The sequence below is a fragment of the Phaseolus vulgaris genome, chromosome 5 (assembly GCF_051622355.1).
Source record: "Phaseolus vulgaris cultivar YP4 chromosome 5, ASM5162235v1, whole genome shotgun sequence".
NCBI lineage: Eukaryota > Viridiplantae > Streptophyta > Magnoliopsida > Fabales > Fabaceae > Phaseolus > Phaseolus vulgaris.
This window is the reverse complement of record NC_143502.1, coordinates 34,185,604-34,205,160: the sequence shown is the minus strand read 5'-3', so window position 1 is coordinate 34,205,160 and position 19,557 is coordinate 34,185,604. Positions and strand designations below refer to the sequence as shown.

Sequence of the window (19,557 nt, the reverse complement as noted above, 5' to 3'; positions counted from 1 at the left end):
ATCTTCATAATAATATCACAATAGATTAAATAATAACAATCATATCTTTTATCTTTTATGAGTTTATAAGAAATAAAAATCATTTGAATAGAATCTTTATCAATCAATATTTCATTAGTTTTTTCCTATCTCCATGTAACTAAAAGATAAATAATATTTGATATCTTGCTAAAATGTAACAACCATTTTCCCGATTACCTCACATCGGGTTTATATCCAATTAAGATCATATTGATTATATTACCGATATAACCCAGACAATACACAACCCCCTAGTCTCGAGCCCAGCGAACGAAGCGATGAGACTATAGTCAATGTTCACATGAAAAAACCCCTTTGCATTAGAAGCGATTTTGCATGTGGCTCAAAGTACTTTATGACAAGACGAGAGTGTGTCAATTATAAATGTGATCTGATCATAGTCGTCAGCCAAGTTGGTATGATCTTAATCAACCAAGTTGTTTACTATACTTTCGTCAAGTTTTCACCAAAATTTCGTTAAGTTTTTAGTTGCTTCGAAGGGATTTCATTCAAATGGTTGGGTGAAGCCTAATTGATATCTTGTGAAATAAACTTGACCTGAAGCGTTAATTAAATAGATCCATCGTAAATTTTTCATAACAGTTATTGCTCATACCTTGGTTGGCCGAAGTAGTCCGACTGTGGTTATCATTGGACAAGATGGTTTGATCGTGGAAGTCGTCAGCCTAGTCTGCTCGATCATAGTATTCGGTTAAGTAAGTCCGCTCATAGAAATTGTGGACGGTCAAGTTGGTCCGATCTTAAGAATCGGCCAAATCAGTTTGTTTGTAGAAACCTCAATGGTTGAGTTGGCCCGCTCATAAAAATGTCGTTGACCGACTTGGTTTGATGTTAGGATTCAGCCAAGTTGGTATACTCCTAGAAATGTCGTTGATTGACTTATAGAATTCGACCAAATTGATCCGCCCGTAGAAATGTCGTTAACCGACTTGATCCAATCTTAGAATTCGATCAACTTGATCCGTCTGTAAAAATGTCGTTGACTGACTTGGTCCATATCTATTCATCAAGACTGAATAATTAAAATAATCACCCCTCCTTCTTAATATTTATGAAGAATGTTTATTTAATATTCGTTACAAAATTTATCCACGAATATATATGAAGATAGATTGTACTCTTATACTTTAATCTTGAAAGAAAAATCAAATCAATAATTTAGTTGGATGGATCTATCAAACTTGTAATCAAATGTGGCTTCCCAGATTGGTCGGTAATTAATCGCCATCAATAATCCTGAGTGTAAATAAAAGTTTGAGAAGGATGTTGCAATAACACGTCACTACCCTTCTAAAAAGGTTACCTATTATAGAAGCAGTCTGCGTCAAAAAACTGTGTGCCCAATGCACACTCCAACTCACTGCTTTATCACTCTTTTTCATACTTACAAGTTATTCCTCAACCACTTTTGTTTGGATTAAGGATAAATTTTAGAAGGTGAATTTGAGATTATTAGAGAAAAAAATGTGAGTAAATAGATTAAGATAAATAAAATGAGAAGTTATTCTTTTTTATACTCAAGTTATTCCTCAACCAAGCCTTTTCAGTCACTTTCATTCAACAAAACTAGTGAAAACAATCTTTTGTAATAATCTCCTATTTCAGTCCCGTGCCCCAACATTCATATACCACAATGTTCTGTTTTCAAGGACCAAATTTAAGAAGGCAATGTCTTTGCGTTTGGGCTTGGGAACATCCTATTTTTAGCTTCACTCGAAAAAAATATCTGATGCTGATTCAAAACTTTTGGCATTTCCCACGTCCGTTTGTTCTTAATGATTAAATTTTGTTGAAGAAATGCATCTTTCCTTTGTCATTTTATAAATAATGGATCTGATAGGAATAATTTGCTAGAAACTGTTTAGATTTTTTTTCAAAAAAAAAGCCTTAACTCTTTGCAAAATCCATGACTACAAAACCAAGTTTAGGTATCATTCTAGATCATTTTTATTCCATTTTTTTATAGGCAACACTTGAATTAATTATCCTATTATTATTGCCTTCACTCGGAAGCAAAGGCACCCTACAAGCTACACGGAATCCAAGCAAAGCATGGAAGCCAAATTATATAACTTAAATCTTCTGCTATATACAGAACTTCTGAACAATGTTATAAAGAATCTGGAAATGTAAGACAGTTTAGCTTATACCAAACTGAACGTCCAAATTAAGCACAAGTTGTAAACTTACGCAAACATCTATTTCAGGGCTTATAAAAATAACGTATGATCTGCCCATTAAATTCTTTACCACATATTTCAATAATCTCTTCAGGGTATGAAAAAAACTTTCTTATGATAATAGTTCAACCTTTTTTTTCCTACCATTATAGAAAACATCTAACACAAATGCTAATATGATAAACATTTATTCAATAAGTCCACAATTAAGCTATGTACCAAAACGGGCCTAGTTACAAATATCTCAACATCAAACAACTCTAAAATATATGACGCTTCTAGCAGAATCTGCATACTGCTTGTATACATACTGCTTGTATTCTATACAGGGATGTGTAGCAGAACAAATATGGAATAGAAATCAGAATAAGAGAAGACAAAAAACTATGCAACAAAGGAGGAAAAATGTGATTCTACTGAGTGACCTATCAACTTGCATTAAGTGCCTTCTGACCCTTGGATTACTGCTCCCTGAAAGATCATATGAATTCGGGTATGTGTATACGTTAGTCATCTGGTTTCCAAAGACCCTTGCATATATCATCTCTCCAAAGATTCCATATGTTGTATCAAATGCATTAGCTAGTGAACCACCAGTGTTGAACATTGATGAAGGGTAACTGCCAGAAATTGAGTTGAACTGTTGAGGATGATTCGGATAATGGCGGTGATAAACATGAGAAGTATGTCGGGAAACAGCTTCAGAATCATGTGATCTTGATGAGTTGGTCAGCCATGAAGGACCAAGGGGTCTTCTTGGTATCACAATCCCTACTTGGTGACCTTTGCCTTTAGAAGGTAGTGTGGTTCGGTCAGGGCCATATAGTGGAACAAGTGATGACTCTGAGATTTCTGATTTGCATACTGGACATTGTTGGTTCTCTTCATTTTCAGAGGAGGCACTACGGAAGTTAAGCCATTTGTAAATGCATGGCCAGCAGTAGAGATGACCACAAAGAGTGACCACTGGATCTTGCACACACTCCAGGCAGATGTTGCAATCAAAGCCACTGGAGGCTTTTTTATCCGAATCTGCACTATCATCATCACCAGCACATTTCCATGTTTCGTGAGATGATTTATCTTCAAAGGAATCCAACTGGGGCACAATGTCCTCGAAATACTGGTCTAAGGCCATGTCTCTTTTGTCTTGTGCAAAGTGTGTCTGAATCTGGAAAAACAAAGTGCAAGAATAGTAAGTGGCTGCTAATAGGGAATCCACAATCCATAAATGAAGTTTCGTCAATACAATAGGATCTAAAAGGTCTAGAGAAGGTATACGGAAATGGAAAAAACTACTTGAAATTACAAGTTTTAAATAAAAACGAAACTGCATCCAGAACAAAGTCATTCATTCTTTATTAAAAAGCTTTGTACAGCACCAGTAGACAATCAATTCAGATTTTGATTTGGCGTCCTGAATTCTCTAGAACCTCTCTGCCAATTTCTCAAAGTGATTAAGAGAGCACACCAAGTTTTGGTTGGTTAGGAGTACGTTAACATCATCTCACCTACCATTTTTTCAGTTGTTTCAACACAAATATCATGTGATTCAATTTGTTCAATCACCAAATTTGTCAGCTAAGGAGAGACCTACTAGACAAAAATGTTTAATTTTCTTCAGACCACTTAGTATAAAAAATAACCCCGTGATTTTGATACCCTTTCTCAAGAAAACAGAACAAATACTCCGAGTCAACACTTAACTACTTGGCTGACTGCAGTCACTGATTACCATTAATTGAAAGAACAAAAAAAAAACACCAAAAACAAAAAGAGCATTGTTGCAGACCCACTGCTTGGAGAAATAATCACAAATCTAATCTCAATAAGAAAGCTAGAAATACAAAACTATATCAGAATTACTGTTGCACCCCTACCAAAAGTACATTCAGAAGAAAAGGTACAAAACGAATTATTTCCCAAAAATATGCTCAAAATGGTTATTTTGCGTACAAAGTAGTAGCGAAGTCAATGCAATAGTCATAATAACACCACAAGAGTTAAATTAAGGAAGCGGTTCTAAATAGAAAAGGTTCTTCCAGTTAAGAACCAACAAACCCTCCAAACAGAAGAAAATGAAAAATCTAAGTGTTTCCCTGAATAATTATAGAAAGGCAGGAAAACAACTTATAATATAAATGGCGATTAAATCTATGCGATACTCCTTATTCAATCTTCAAGCGATCGTGGACCTTACATAGACCAAGGTGAAAACCAAACTTGTTGAGTTGAGAAAAATTAATATCAAGAGACGAAAACACACCTTGTTGAGCACAGAAGAACTGAACAGATGAAAAATGACAGAAACATTTAAGGCAAAAAGAAGAAGATTCCAAATTCCATAATTTTGAAAAAGAGGGGTAAAAAAACTGTATACTAGGTTTCAAATTTGAACATAAACCTCTGCAAAGAAAGTTCATTCAGATGATGCCTACTCAAACAAAATCATTGTTGGAAACTATGAAGAAGCCCAAAGCAGAGAGTGGAGTAAAAAACAAATATTTTGCCGGTACTTTTGAAAAAGAGAGAATTTTTGTGGCAGATTTGAAAACCCAGATGAAAGCAAGAGGCTAAGGAAATAATCAAATAAGAATAGAACCCAATTGCAAGCCCCCCATGAGAGTGAGAGAGAAGGGTGTGTGAATACTTACAGATAAGAGAATTGAGGAAGCGTAGAAATTGAGTATTGAAGGGTGGAAGAAGAAGGAAGAGTGAAATGTGAATGAATGAAAGAAGAAGGAATGAATCCGAAGAGAGAAAGAGGAAGGGAATTTGTTTTATAGGCATACAAGTCAGAAGAAGAGAAAGTTCAACAGTAGCTTCCATCAAGCTTCTACCACAACTGCCAAATTATTATTTTTTATTCAAAAAATTAAAAATTAAAATAAAGTAAAATAAATTTGCCCAACGGAATGAATAACCATCTCTATCCGCGGCTTGCCCACCGGATACTAAACTTCTCTACTGCCTATTTATTTTTCTTTCTTTTAACAAATGTATTAATTAATTATATCCTAATAAATTTATAAATCATATACAGAATCCATTTTATTCATCTGATTATTGAATTATAATTATATATATATATATTAATTAAATTTTATAAATCAATAAATCATAATCAGATATTCCATATTTGTGTTTGCAGAATTGATATAAATGTTTTGGCATGCTTAAAGTAAAATAAGCTTTTAATGCTCTTTAATCATTAATCATTTAACTAAAAGTTATATATATTATTTATTTATTATTTGTGTGACCTACTACACCCACTCATTTCCTTAGTTGAATTTTTCTTTCTGTTTTAATAAATTCATAATTATAAATGCTGAAAAGAAAAATGTCAAACTACATCCACAGAATATATCAGTTAAAAGTTTAGTGTCTTTTAAGAGTGTTAAGAGCTCATTCAAATACTGTTTATATATATTAAAAGAAAAACAAAGTATAACAATTAATATATTTAAAAATGTGAAAATATAAAAATCTTAATTTTAACTGTCCGTCACAATTGAAAATATATTTATAAAGAAAGTATGCATATAATTAATTATCTTAAAATCATAATCAATCATGTGTATAAATATTTTATTATTATTTAAGTTTACGATAATTTATTATTACTACTTTAATAATTATATTATAATAAATATTTGTTTGTGTAAGTTTTCATATTATAACAAAGTAAATAATTAAATATTTATTAATAATTTCTATATTACAAAATAGATAATTAAAAAACACTAAAATAATACATAAAATAAAATATAATTTAATAATTTATTGATATATATATATATGCTTTTATATTATAATAAAATAAATAGTTAAAATAATACTTAAAACAAAATTATTAAATTTAAAATTTGATATTTTATAAAGTAATTTATTTTAATATGTTATTATTTTTAAATATTAAATTTTAATCATTAATTTAAATATAATTTTTTTATTTATTAAGATTTGATATGTTTTTTAACTTAAAATTTATTTTGACTCTGATTTATATTTTAAAAATTATTTTTGCATCAAATTCTCTTTAACATTTTATTTTAATAATTTTAAAAAATATACTAAAAATATATTTTATTAAATGAATCATATTTATTACAAATTTTCGAACCAGTTTTTGTGTTATTTTTTAATCCAAATAACCTCTAAACTCTATAATAATTATTAGTTACAAAATCAATTGTTTAAATTTGTAATAAAATCAAATATATAGTTCAAAAAATCTAAAATTATATAACTTTTAACTTAATCACAAACTTAGAAAATCCTAATCCAGTAAATATTTAACTCTACTTGTTATATAAAGAAAGTAAATTTCCCAATAAGAAAGCTAACAAAATGTATCACACCATCCACAAAAATCAAATCAACAATCCAACGGACTATAATAGAATTTGGATCGTGTCAAACATTACAATGTGCTATGCACAAAAAATAATTATATTAAGTTATTATTTTATTGTAGATATTAACACTTTTGAACAATAAAGACTACAATATCGTAATTTATTAAAAATCATCTGTTTTTATAATATACCACATGAACATAGGTTATTTTTATCAATACAACACATTTATTTTTATCATTCAATACATTATATCATTACAATACATGTGACACCATTAAAAAATAAACCAAAAATTCATTTACAATTGTTCAATAACATTAATTATAAAAAATATTATATGCAAAAGAAGATCATTCCTATCCTTTTGATGAGAAAAAACGAATGCATAAGCAACACATAATTACGAATCAACTACAAAAAAATAAACAACACAACATTTAACGTGGTTCGGTCGCTAATCTGCAACCTACGTCCATGGGCAACTAATTAGGTTTTCATTCTATTTGTTACAATTTTATTACAAGCACATAGATCTCTTAAACAAAGATTATAGAAGGGACACAATAATTAAGCTCACTCACTAAAACATGGTGTCTAGTCAGCCCAACCCAATTGGTCCTGACTTCACACTCCACAATCTCTCACTTGAAGCCACGAAACAATGTCCACCTGTGCTTCAACTGTGTACATGTACTTCTGTAATCTATCAGCAAAACTCAATGTTCCACCTCTAGTTGCCACCAGCCTTCTTAATCATCTTGAAGACTTCGTTGAAACTCCCATGAGTTTCAACACGTTCGTCATGACTAAAACTGTCACTGACCTGTTCTTTATTCCTACCAGCTCCCACTTACACGAACTACCAGATCCTGGAATAGCCCGAGAACAAGCATACTCCATACTCAACAAGAAATTTTCTAGAGATGTTTCGACAGCTGGAATACTGGTTCTCCTAACCCATTGTCGTCTAGGAACCTTAGCTAAAGCACGACCCGTGCTCCCACTGCCATAAGTACCTCAGACTGGTCTACCTAAACCTTTCCATGTTCGTTCATCCTGAATCTAACCTATGGCTCTGGGTTTCTCTCTTGTAAAGAGAACCATCTTCTGCCCACAAGATTTTGTGAACCGGACTTTGTTTATCTTCCGAATTGGGACGGTCACTCCATCAGACGGTAATCCGACCATATACAACGAACCTCTCTTTCTTCCGCGGGCCATGACAAGATTTCCCTTGACGACCTTCCACTGCTGATTTCCGAACTTCACATCATGTCCCTGTTTGTCCAACTGCCTAACAGAAATCACACTTTTCGTTAAGCTTGGAACAACTCTGACATCCTTCAAAGTTTAGAAACTGACTGACGTCTTCAACACTATGTCACTCATGCCCGTAACATCAAGAATTATGTTGTCCGCTAGTCTTACCTTTCCAAAGTCCCAAATAACTAGATTCTACAATGCTTCACTGTTGTGGGTAGCATGAAATGAAGCACCAGAATCCATGACCCATGAATCAACATTGTTATCCGTGCAACAAGCTAAGAGGTCCTCGTCCGCGGAGTCTTCTGCAATGTTGATTTTTTTATCATTTGGGCATTGATTCCTGAAATGCACCACCTCCTTGCAGCTCCAACATGTTACACTTGAGCAATTCTGAGTCTTTGACTGACTCCTTCTTCTGATCTAACTCCCACTACTTCTAATGACATTTAGCGATTCACTAGATAATTCTCCATAACTCCTTCTTCTGACGTCCTCGCCAAAAATGTGATAACGAATCTTTTCAAAAGTGAATCCATTGAGTTCCGCTGAACTGGTAATTGTTGTAACCTTTCCAGGCCAACTGTCAAGTAATAATAATGATATCAGTAGTAAAGCTTGAAATTCATCATCGAACTTAATGTCCATTGACGTAACTCTGGCTAAGATCGAATTCATTTTATTGATGTGCTCAGTAACTGAACTAGCAAATTCTCAATTTTCATTTTCCACCAACTGAAATTTGTACTATCGAATTTTTCAATTCGAAATTTCTCATCTTTTGCCATCTCAAACGACGATGAGATACTTAGTGCAACTAGTTTCAAATCTTGGCAATTTATTTTTTAAATCAAGAACACAAAAATTGCACCATCCAAAATCACTCACCAACAGACTTGGTCGCAGTCCCCACTACACTGGCGCTCCCCCGCACTGGAACGCAGCTGCCAGGACGCGCATTGCTGTTGTTCGCGCTCTGCACCACATTGGCGCACCAGAATGCAACCCTAACCAGCTCGTGCAGCCGTCACACACTGCACCCACTGTCGCACCCTCACCGCGCGCACCGCACCACTACCGTCGCACTGCACTCCGTGCCGTCTCAGACCAGCACACATGCAGAACACACGCGCAACCCTAGGATTAGGAACCCTATCTTTGGGACGTAGCTACCGCCCATGTGAAACCCTAACTTTGGGATGTCGCTGCAATTGCAATTTTCAGATCTCGTCGATTAATTTCTGCTGATCGGATATTTAATGTGTAAACGAACCAAGCTCTGATGCCACTTGATGGGAAAAAAATGCACGTGGAAGCAACACACACAATCACGAATCAACTGCAGAAAACAAACAACACAGGATTTAACGTGGTTCGGTCGCCAATCTGCAACCTACGTACACGGGCAACTAATTAAGTTTTCATTCTATTTGTTACAATTTTATTACAAGCACAAAGATCTCTTAAATAAAGATTATAGAGGGGACACAATAATTAAGCCCACTCACTAAAACATGGTGTCTAGTCAGCCTAACCCATTTGGTTCTGACTTCACACTCAACACCTTTACCACCACCATCAACCACTTCCCATCTGTTGGTCATTAATTCATATTTTATTTAATAAATTAGAGTTTGAATTAGTCTTGAATTGTTGTTCTAGTTTTCAGTTATTATTGCGTTAGTGGTCTAGTGGACTTGAAAGTGTAGTCCTAGTTTATAGGACTCTTAGTATTGTGTTAGTGTTTAGTTACTGCTCCTATTTTATAGCTTCTTGTAGTTGTAATTTTATATATATATATATATTGTCAAAGTAAATCAATAAGATATATCAGTTCAACAGTATATTGCCTTCTATTATTTCTTTCAAATAATTTTTACACCCTTCATATCCTCCATCACCGCCACCCCCTTATTCTTAACCCTCCCAATCAAATCCTAAAACGTAAGTGTTTCGCTTGTTTATTCTTCCCGCTCCCGATCCATTTTCTCACTCCTTTCACTCATAGACTAACGCGCCACCCTTTTTCTCCCTAACCCCTCTCACTCCCACCGACGCATATTATCTGGTACATTTTTCCTCTTTCAATGCTTTATTCAATAAACAAAATCCTACTATTTTTTTGTTGTTGTTTTCTTTAATATTTTTGTTATAAGTTTGATTAAATTTTTGTCTTTGTGAATTTTATGACGTTATTTATGTCAACACAATAATAACAATATTGTCATCATACAATGCCAAAAACATGTATAAATGAATAAAAAAGAAAAGTAAATTCAGACATTGCATTTCCATCTTCTATAATTGAAAAAACAAAACTTACTAGTTCGTTTCGTGGTTTTGGAAGGAAACTATGACTTCTCATATTTTGAATTTTGAATATAAAAATAGAACATGAAAAGGTGTTTGATGAGATAAAAGTGAAGATGAACTGGAGAAAAAGATGCAAGTGTGCAATGCTCCTCAACAAGCCACTTTGCAATGCTTAGTCTTGAATTTAAAAATAGTGTTATCTCTTTTGAAATATAAAATTAAAACTGTTTACAAAATGACAAATATCTACTCTCATATATTTTAAAAATAATAAAATAAAATATAAAGATAAAGATAAAATTTGAATAAAATAAAATGATAGTTAAGAGGGGAATTCCCTTTATATATAGGTATTTGAATTTAACAAAAAATTAATTTTAAAAATAGTGTTATCTCTTCTATTATTCTTTTGAGATATAAAATTAAAACTACTAACAAAATGACAAATATCTCCTTCGTATATTTTTAAAATAATAAAATACAATATAAGTACAAGAATAAAATTAAAATAAAATAAAAGGACACTTAAGTGAGAAATTCACTTTATATATAGGTATTAAATAAAAATATATCATTAAAATTTAATATGACAATTTTAATAACTTAAAATGATATCATTTAGAAAAGAGAAAATATCTATAATAAAAATAAATAATGAAGTTTAGTAACTGGTAAAAAAAAAAGTGAAAAATAAAACTACTTAGATTAAAATAAAAATAGATGTAAGTGAAATATATTTATTTCTTATTAAATTTTTTATTTTTCAATTTCCTATTATTATTTATTTTAATAAAATGACATAATTAATCGTATTTATTTATATTTATTTGTTAATCTTAACAACTATCAATGTGTCATTAATATCGTTATATTTATTTAAGTGTTAATTTACTAATTATCTTTATTTCTAATTTCATTCTATTTATATATTTATTAATTTTAGAACTATTTTTGCTTAACAGTAAGTGTCCATAACTTCATTATATTTACTTATTTATTTATTTTATAATTATTTTTATTCAGTGAGTATCCATGACCTCATTTTATTTATTTTATTTGTTAATTTATTAATCTTAAAATTATATTTGTTCATTGAGTTGTCACTAGTCTCATTTTATTTAGTTATTTTACTTTATAGTTATATTTATAATTTTATATTTTAAGTAATTTATATGAAATAATAAAATATTCCATTATTATATAAAATAAAATATATTAAATAAGGATAAAGTAGAAAAAAATTGTGAAAAAAAAACAGTTATAAAGAAGAGTTATCTTTATATATAGGTATAGATGAAAAAAAATTAATTAACTTGAGTTAAAAAATAATATTAATTTATATCGATAAATAAATGGTTTTGGCAATGACGGTTAATTAAAAACAGTGTTAACACGAGACAAAAAAAAAATCAAAAGATTATGAAGAGAAACATCATTTAAAACATGAAACAATATGCAAAAAATTTAAATTCTTATATTTTAACGTAAATTTTCTAATTTTAAATTAACAAGTTATTCTCCTAAATTCATAAAATTTCAGTTTCATTTAAATATATTTTTTTCATAAAATATTTCAAATTTTGTATAAAAAATTCCTTAAATTTTTTTCATCCACACACAATATTAATGTTTGATATTTCAATCTTAGTTCAATTATAATTAAATTTGTAATTGAAGCTGTTAGAATAAATAATAATTAAATAATATATAATATAATTTTATAATACTAAGAGTGTCATTATATTTCATTCTTAGCATTTAAATAACAAATTACAATAAAATACATTACAATAATTATGTTCATTAGTAAATTACAATAATGCTGTTAACAATGTAAAAAGTAATATAATATAAAATATACGAAGAATAAGAAATAAAAAATTGATACGTATGACTAAATCAAATGTTTTATAAAATAATGATAAAAATATTCATATTAACTTATAATTATTACTAAGTATAACCATTTTTTTACCGATTTGATTACACTTTTTTATATTTTTTGCCGAATATAGAAAGTGGTCACATTTTAACACTCAAATAATATAAAATAATATTAATATAACTTTAATACTATAAATACATATATATATTGATTAATATATTTCTTTATTTAATCATTAATTTTTTAAAACTCATGGTTAAATTTAAATTTACTTTCATATTATATATATATATATATATATATATATATATATATATTAATATAAAATTATTTGATATCTTATTTTCAAATATAGGTTATTATAGGTAGTTGTGAAGTTTTTGTTAGATGGCTATATAGGTGCTTGTATCTTACACTTCTTTTTCTGATTTGAGATTCTTGTATAAGGATTGAAATATCCTTAAAATGTTTTGTTTAATTTTTTTTATTCTTTGTCGATAAAAAAAATCTTACAACATTCTTACTAACAAAAGTATTATTTATTTTCTATTTTTTGGGCATATAAATTGTAACAATTATTTTCTTTAATATCTTTTGTAAATTCTGTGTTTAATTAGTATTTTTATATTTTTAGTATTTACATTAGTTTCCTTTATAAAAATATAGTATGGTTATTTTAAAACAATCAAATAAATTTGTATTGAAAAGAAAAAAATAAGTAATATTGAGAGAAATTAGCAAAGCCATATATTTTTATTAAACTTAATCTTTATGAAGTGATTATTTAATTATAGGAAATATTTTAGATTAAGACTTGATTTAGTCTCTCTAGTAACTCTATACAAAGAAAAGTAAGTTTGGAACTCTAACTAGTATCAACTTTTGGATGATAAAAACACAACAATAACTCATTCTTTTTGCTATACTATAATTATTACATGTTGTTCTTTAATTATTTTTTTTTCTTCGGATTCTTTGCTCTTAATATTTATCTTCATTCATCTCAATTCAAAAATGACAAATTCATAAATGAAAATTAAAACAAAATTTTATTTGAAAGACACTATTGAATCAAGTATAAAAAAAAATGAGTTAGTGTGCTAAATCAATAAAAGAATGTTACTATTTTCTAAAATTAATCAACAAAATAAAAATAATCAAAGAATAAAGAAAAGCTCAAACATGATAAATTAATTAAGTTTTTTTTTTAATTTCATCTCTTTTATCACCATTTAAGTATCATTTTCTTGTGCCTATAGTGTGTGGGTATGCCAGGGAAGCAAGGAATCCCAGTAACATGAATCCAGTCAGTTCCATGAAAGAACTTGGAAGGTGAAAACCAGTGTATAGCTTTTGAATTTAGATTCCAAATCCCAGACCAATGCACACGTTTGGATTTGTTTGAACCGGGGCCAGTGTTGTGATACTCGGCATAAAAGCAAGTATCCATACCAGAAGGGCCTTCTAACCCTTGCCATGGCAAATACCCATCAGCATGAATCAAGTCATCAATGTAAGTGTCCATGATAATGGTCCTAGAGTAATTCTTCCAAGGACGAGCTAGGTAAGCTTTATTTTCAAATCTTATTGAGTAAAACTCAGGGTCAGACACAATGGAGCCCCCTTGGATTACTATTCCAGATGGTTGTTGTTTCTCTTTTCTACCTTGTGCAGTCACAATGCATTGTTGATTTTTCAATGGCTTTCGGACCACAAAAGTGCAATTTTGAAAAACAGCAAGTGCATTTCCAAACACAAAGTCGATGGTACCTGAAATGGTGCAGTCCCTATAGAATTGACGCATGGTGTGCACATAAAGTGTGTCTTGATACCCATCCATTGAGCAATTGTAGAAGATAGACTTGTCTGCTTGAACTCTCAATGCCACTGCCTGATGCTTTTGAGGTCCAGCAAAATTCTCAAATCCCATGTTGATGGCCACAAAGTAATCTCCTTGAATAGCTGCATGGATAAGGTAATCAATTAGTTTATTCAAACATCAGAAGTTCCTTAAATTTTACAAATTGTTTTATAATTTAACTCATAAAAGATTTTGTTTCACTAAATTTTATGATGTCCTGTTTATTAATTAGTTTATTTCTGACCAATTTAAAAGTGTTCAAAAGTAGACATTATATGGCCTTAAAATGTTAAGAAGGAAAAAGACAATTCAAAGAGTGAATTTAACTTTATGAAAAAGTAACATATGACCTTTGTATGAACTCATTTATTTTCATAAGCGAGTTAACATGAAAGCAAACATACCAATTGTGGAAGTTTTATAAGTGTTGATTCCATCAATGAAGTTTTTGTTGCCCGTTATTCGTGTTTTTTTCCCACCATCACCAATGAAAACCACGTGAGTCATATCCTTTGTAACTTGAACATACTCTTGGTAGATGCCCTCTTTGATGTAGATAACAAATGGCCTTTTATTTTTCTCAGGAACTTGCTTCAGTGCCTCATTGATGTTTTTGAAATCTCCATTACCATCTTTGGCTACCGTCACATTAGGCTTGTGATTAACTAGACTTGCATTTTCATTGAGTAGTCTGTGATGATCATTCCATGAGGGTGACTCTGAACCTTGAAGGTGGCGATGCCCGAGTAAGTTTGTGACATTCGAATTTGTAATAGTATCAGCCAATTCTGTTACAATGGCAAGAACATTGCTACTCATTTCCATGCCTATCATTAATAAATCCTTCATCTTTTTACCAGCTTCACTAGTGGTGTTCTCAAACCCATCCAAGCAAGTGTCTTGGTATGTAATTGCACCACTAAGCCAAACTTTCAAATTCATGAGGATTTTCTCAACATTTATCAACTCAAACTCGCTTATTCCATTAAGTGACCTTGTTAACTCCCTAATTGAAAGATTCATGAGTTGTTTGCAGGTGTCAAGTGTCATCTTGGCTCTAGGCTCCTTCTCAACGTCATGCAATAGACACTACAAGAAAAACGCGAATTACATACAGATTATTACATACGGATCAAAATCCGTATGTAAAATCAACATTACATACGGATTTTTACATACGGATTAAATTTCGTATGTAAACAGGTATTACATACGGATTTTTTCCGTATGTAATTTTTGGCGCCATGGAGCGGGAATCAAAATCCGTATATAAACTGTTTACATACGGAAAAAATTCCGTATGTAATTACATACGGATATAATCCGTATGTAAATATTAGCACCATAAAATAAAATTAGCAGTGAATGGGATTCGAAGCCAGGTTCCTTCAGCAATCTTTCAGCAACCAAGTAAAATTTAACCACTACACTAAGCAAATTATCTAGTTTTATTATGATTTTTATTATACTTATTATTATTAATAATACTAACAATATTAATAATATTAATAATACTAACAATATTAATAATATTAATAATATTAATAATACTAACAATACTAATAATATTAATAATACTAACAATACTAATAATATTAATAATACTAACAATACTAATAATATTAATAATACTAACAATACTAATAATATTAATAATACTAACAATACTAATAATACTAACAATATTAATAATACTAACAATATTAATAATACTAACAATACTAACAATACTAACAATATTAATAATACTAACAATATTAACAATATTAATAATACTAATAATATTAATAATACTAACAATATTAATAATACTAAAAATATTAATAATACTAATAATAATAATAATACTAACAATATTAATGATACTAACAATATTAACATATGAATCACATTTAATTTATCTATAATCTACTTGAATCTAAACATAATTTATTATATTATCTATTAGTATGAATCAAATTTAATATATGTCATACTCATAGTCATCATATTACCTATTACATTAAAATCAACTATCATATTAATTATTATTTTACGATCATATTGACTTAATTAAGTTCATTATAGGTAGTTGGTTTTACTTGTGTGTTATATATAGTAAAGAATATTGTCAACAAACAATATTATCTTTTAACATAAAATGATGACTTTTACATTAACTATTAATTAAATCTCTAATACAGATTACTAGTTAGCATATCATTATAGTTTAAACTATATTAATTATTCCATAAATCTATGTAAAAAGTTGTTACTAAATAACCCTTTCTACTAATATGTAAATCATAATGACAAAGTGATTAAATAATTTATAATTTAAAATATTTTAAAAATTATACATTATATCAATTTTAATCTATGTAAGTAAATATTTGAAAATAAGATTTTTTTTATCGACAAAGAATAAAAAAAATTAAACAAAACATTTTAAGGATATTTCAATCCTTATACAAGAATCTCAAATCAGAAAAAGAAGTGTAAGATACAAGCACCTATATAGCCATCTAACAAAAACTTCACAACTACCTATAATAACCTATATTTGAAAATAAGATATCAAATAATTTTATATTAATATATATATATATATATATATATATATAATATGAAAGTAAATTTAAATTTAACCATGAGTTTTAAAAAATTAATGATTAAATAAAGAAATATATTAATCAATATATATATGTATTTATAGTATTAAAGTTATATTAAATGGGGAGAAACCAGTTATCATAAGCAATCTTTTATCAGCAAAAAGAAAAGCAACAGGTAATAAAAGTGATGAAAGTGAATAAAGAAGCAATAGGATGGTTTTTCACAAACTTGAAAGGTATAAGCCCAACATATTGTATGAATAAAATCCATATGTAGCAAGATTTTAAACTTGTAGCTCAACCTCTAAGACACCTGAATCCTACCATAAAGGAAGTTGTTAGAAAGGAAGTGCAAAAGCTTTTGGAGGCAGAGATGATTTATCCCATTTCAGGCAATGCTTGGGTTAGTTCTGTAGAGGTGGTGCCTAGGAAAGGAGGTATGACAGTTATTCATAATGAGCAAAATAAGTTAATTCCTACAAGAACTGACATAGGTTGGAGAATGTCTTTTGATTATAGAAAACTGAACCAAGCTACATTGAAAGATCATTATGCATTACTCTTTGTGGATCAATTGTTGGAAAGATTGGAAGATAAAGCATACCATTATTTTTTGGATGGTTATTCAGGTTATAATCAAATTGTGGTGAATCCAAAAGATCAAGAGAAGACAACATTTACTTGCCCATTCGGAGTATTCGCTTGCCGAAAAATGTCATTTTGGTTATGTAATGCTCCAACAACTTTCCAAAGGTGTATGTTTGCTATTTTTGCATATATGATCGAGAAATGCATTGAAGTATTCACAAATGACCTTTCCGTGTTTGAGTCTTCGTTTGACTCTTGTCTAACAAATCTTGACATCGTACTGAAGCGACGTGTGGAGACCAATCTTGTGCTGAATTTGGAGAAATATCATTTTATGGTCAAATAAGGAATTTTCTTAGGCCATAAAATTTCTTAAAAAGGAATTAAGGTAAAAAAGCGAAAGTTGAAGTCATTGAGAAGCTACCTCCACCAATCCATATTAAAGGAATCAGAAGCTTCTTAGGGCATGTTGGATTTTACAGAAGATTTAGTAAAGACTTTTCCAAAATTGCAAAGTCTTTGTGCAACCTCCTCAATTAGGATACTTCTTTTAATTTTGATGATGATTGTTTAATTGCCTTTAAAATTTTGAAAGAAAAATTCATCTTTGCACCTATAGTAACTGCTCCTAATTTGAAATTCAATTTTGAAATAATATGTGATGCCAAAGAGAGAATTTTTCAAGTCATACATTATGCAAGTAAAGTTTTAAATGAAACTCAAACTAATTACACTACAATAAAAAAGGAATTACTTGCTATAGTGTATGCATTTGAAAATTTGCAATCTTATTTGATAGGCCCTAAAGTTATTGTTTTTACTAATCATGATGCAATTAAATATTTATTGACTAAATTAGATTATAAACCAAGGCTTATACAATGGATACTTTTGTTACAGGAATTTGATTTAGATATCAAAGATAAGAAGGGATGTGAGAACAATGTAACTGATCATTTATCAAGACTAGCAAATAATGAGGTGATTGCATTGGAACCTGAAGTTCTTGCTCAATTTTCATATGAGAAGTTGTTAGTAATTGAAGAGAGGCCATGGTTGACAGATATGGCTAATTTAGTAGCTTTTGGAGAAATTTTGGAGAATTTTGATTGACATCAAAGAAGATATTTTTTTACAAATGCTAATCATTATGTATGGGATGATCCTCATTTGTTCAAGATTGGTGAAGATAATTTGCTGAGAAGATGTGTTGCAGAAGATGAAGCTAAGAAAATTATACGGAAAGGCCATAATTCGTCATATGGAGGAAATTTTAATGGGGGAAAGACAACTGCAAAAATTCTCCAACCAAGTTTCTTTTGGCCTTCATTATTTAAATACACACATGAGTTTATGACTAATTTCAAAGAACAGGAAGCATCTCTAGAAGACTCGAGATGTTATTACAAAACATTCAAGAAATTGAAGTCTTTGATTATTGGGGAATTGATTTCACAAGACCATTGACATCTTCTTTTTCAAATGAGTATATATTTTTGACAGTTGAGTATGTATCTAGATGAGTAGAAGCAATTCCATCACAAAAAGTAAATGCTAAGACCATAGTAATTAAATTCCTCAAAAGGAATATTTTTTGTAGGTTTGGTACTCCTAGAGTATTGATTAGCGATGGTGGCTCTCAGTTTTGTAATACCCAGTTGAAAAAAGTTTTAGAACATTATGGGGTTAGTAATAAAGTAGCTTCATCCTATCATCCACAAACAAATGAGCAATCAAAAGTTTCTAATAGAGAAATAAAGAGAATTTCAGAGAAAACAATGGCTTCATCTAGAAAAGATTGGTTAATCAAGCTTGATGAAGCTTTTTGGGCTTATCAGACTGCATATAAAACCCCTATTGCTTTTTCTCCATTTCAGTTGATCTATGGGAAAGCATGTCATCTTCAAGTGGAATTGGAACACAAGGCATGTTGGGCATTGAAGATATTAAATTTAGATGCTAAAGTTGTTGGGGAGAAGAGAAAACTCCAAATTCAGGAACTTGAGGAGATGAGATTAAATGGATATAGTTTCTCAAAGCTTTATAAGGAACGCACAAAAAACTATCATCACAAGAAGATTTTGGAAAGAAATTTTCATATTGGCCAATTTGTGCTCTTGGTTTAATTCTAGATTGAGACTTTTTCCTGAAAAGCTAAAATCTAAGTGGTCAGGCTTATATTGTTAAGGAAGTTAAGCCTTATGGAGCAAAAGAGTTAGATGACCCAATATCATATAGAAGTTGGGTAGTAAATGGTCAAAGGGTGAAGCCATATTTGGGTAATGAGAAGGAAGAACTCAACATCGTGATTCTTTTAAATGAACCTTAAAGAAATAGGCGTCAAGGTATATGACGTTAAACAAGTGCTTATTGGGAGGAAACTGAGTACAAATGTTATTCATTTACTGTTGATTTGTTTATTTTAATATATTTTTTTATATTAGTTGATAAAATGCATGTTTTTGCA

At 30.0% G+C, this 19,557-nt stretch overlaps 3 protein-coding genes across 3 annotated transcripts; 1 reads left to right on the top strand and 2 right to left on the bottom strand.

Annotated features, from left to right (window-relative positions):
* Positions 1 to 2,382: 2,382 nt before the first annotated feature.
* Positions 2,383 to 5,059, bottom strand: LOC137835461 (E3 ubiquitin-protein ligase RMA1H1). The gene is made up of 2 exons (XM_068643983.1): positions 4,877 to 5,059; positions 2,383 to 3,393 (listed from the first exon to the last, which is right to left on the bottom strand). The coding sequence occupies exon 2, from the start codon at positions 3,358 to 3,360 to the stop codon at positions 2,584 to 2,586; it is 777 nt and encodes a 258-aa protein (XP_068500084.1). The 5' UTR covers positions 3,361 to 3,393; positions 4,877 to 5,059; the 3' UTR covers positions 2,383 to 2,583.
* An 8,213-nt stretch (positions 5,060 to 13,272) lies between these two features.
* Positions 13,273 to 15,154, bottom strand: LOC137834494 (putative pectinesterase/pectinesterase inhibitor 28). The gene is made up of 3 exons (XM_090302933.1): positions 15,110 to 15,154; positions 14,313 to 14,997; positions 13,273 to 14,009 (listed from the first exon to the last, which is right to left on the bottom strand). The coding sequence occupies exons 1-3, from the start codon at positions 15,152 to 15,154 to the stop codon at positions 13,273 to 13,275; spliced, it is 1,467 nt and encodes a 488-aa protein (XP_090159059.1).
* A 3,333-nt stretch (positions 15,155 to 18,487) lies between these two features.
* Positions 18,488 to 19,216, top strand: LOC137834333 (uncharacterized). The gene is made up of 2 exons (XM_068642391.1): positions 18,488 to 18,597; positions 18,691 to 19,216. Exons 1-2 carry the CDS (start codon positions 18,488 to 18,490, stop codon positions 19,214 to 19,216), a joined length of 636 nt encoding a protein of 211 aa, XP_068498492.1.
* Positions 19,217 to 19,557: the final 341 nt, after the last annotated feature.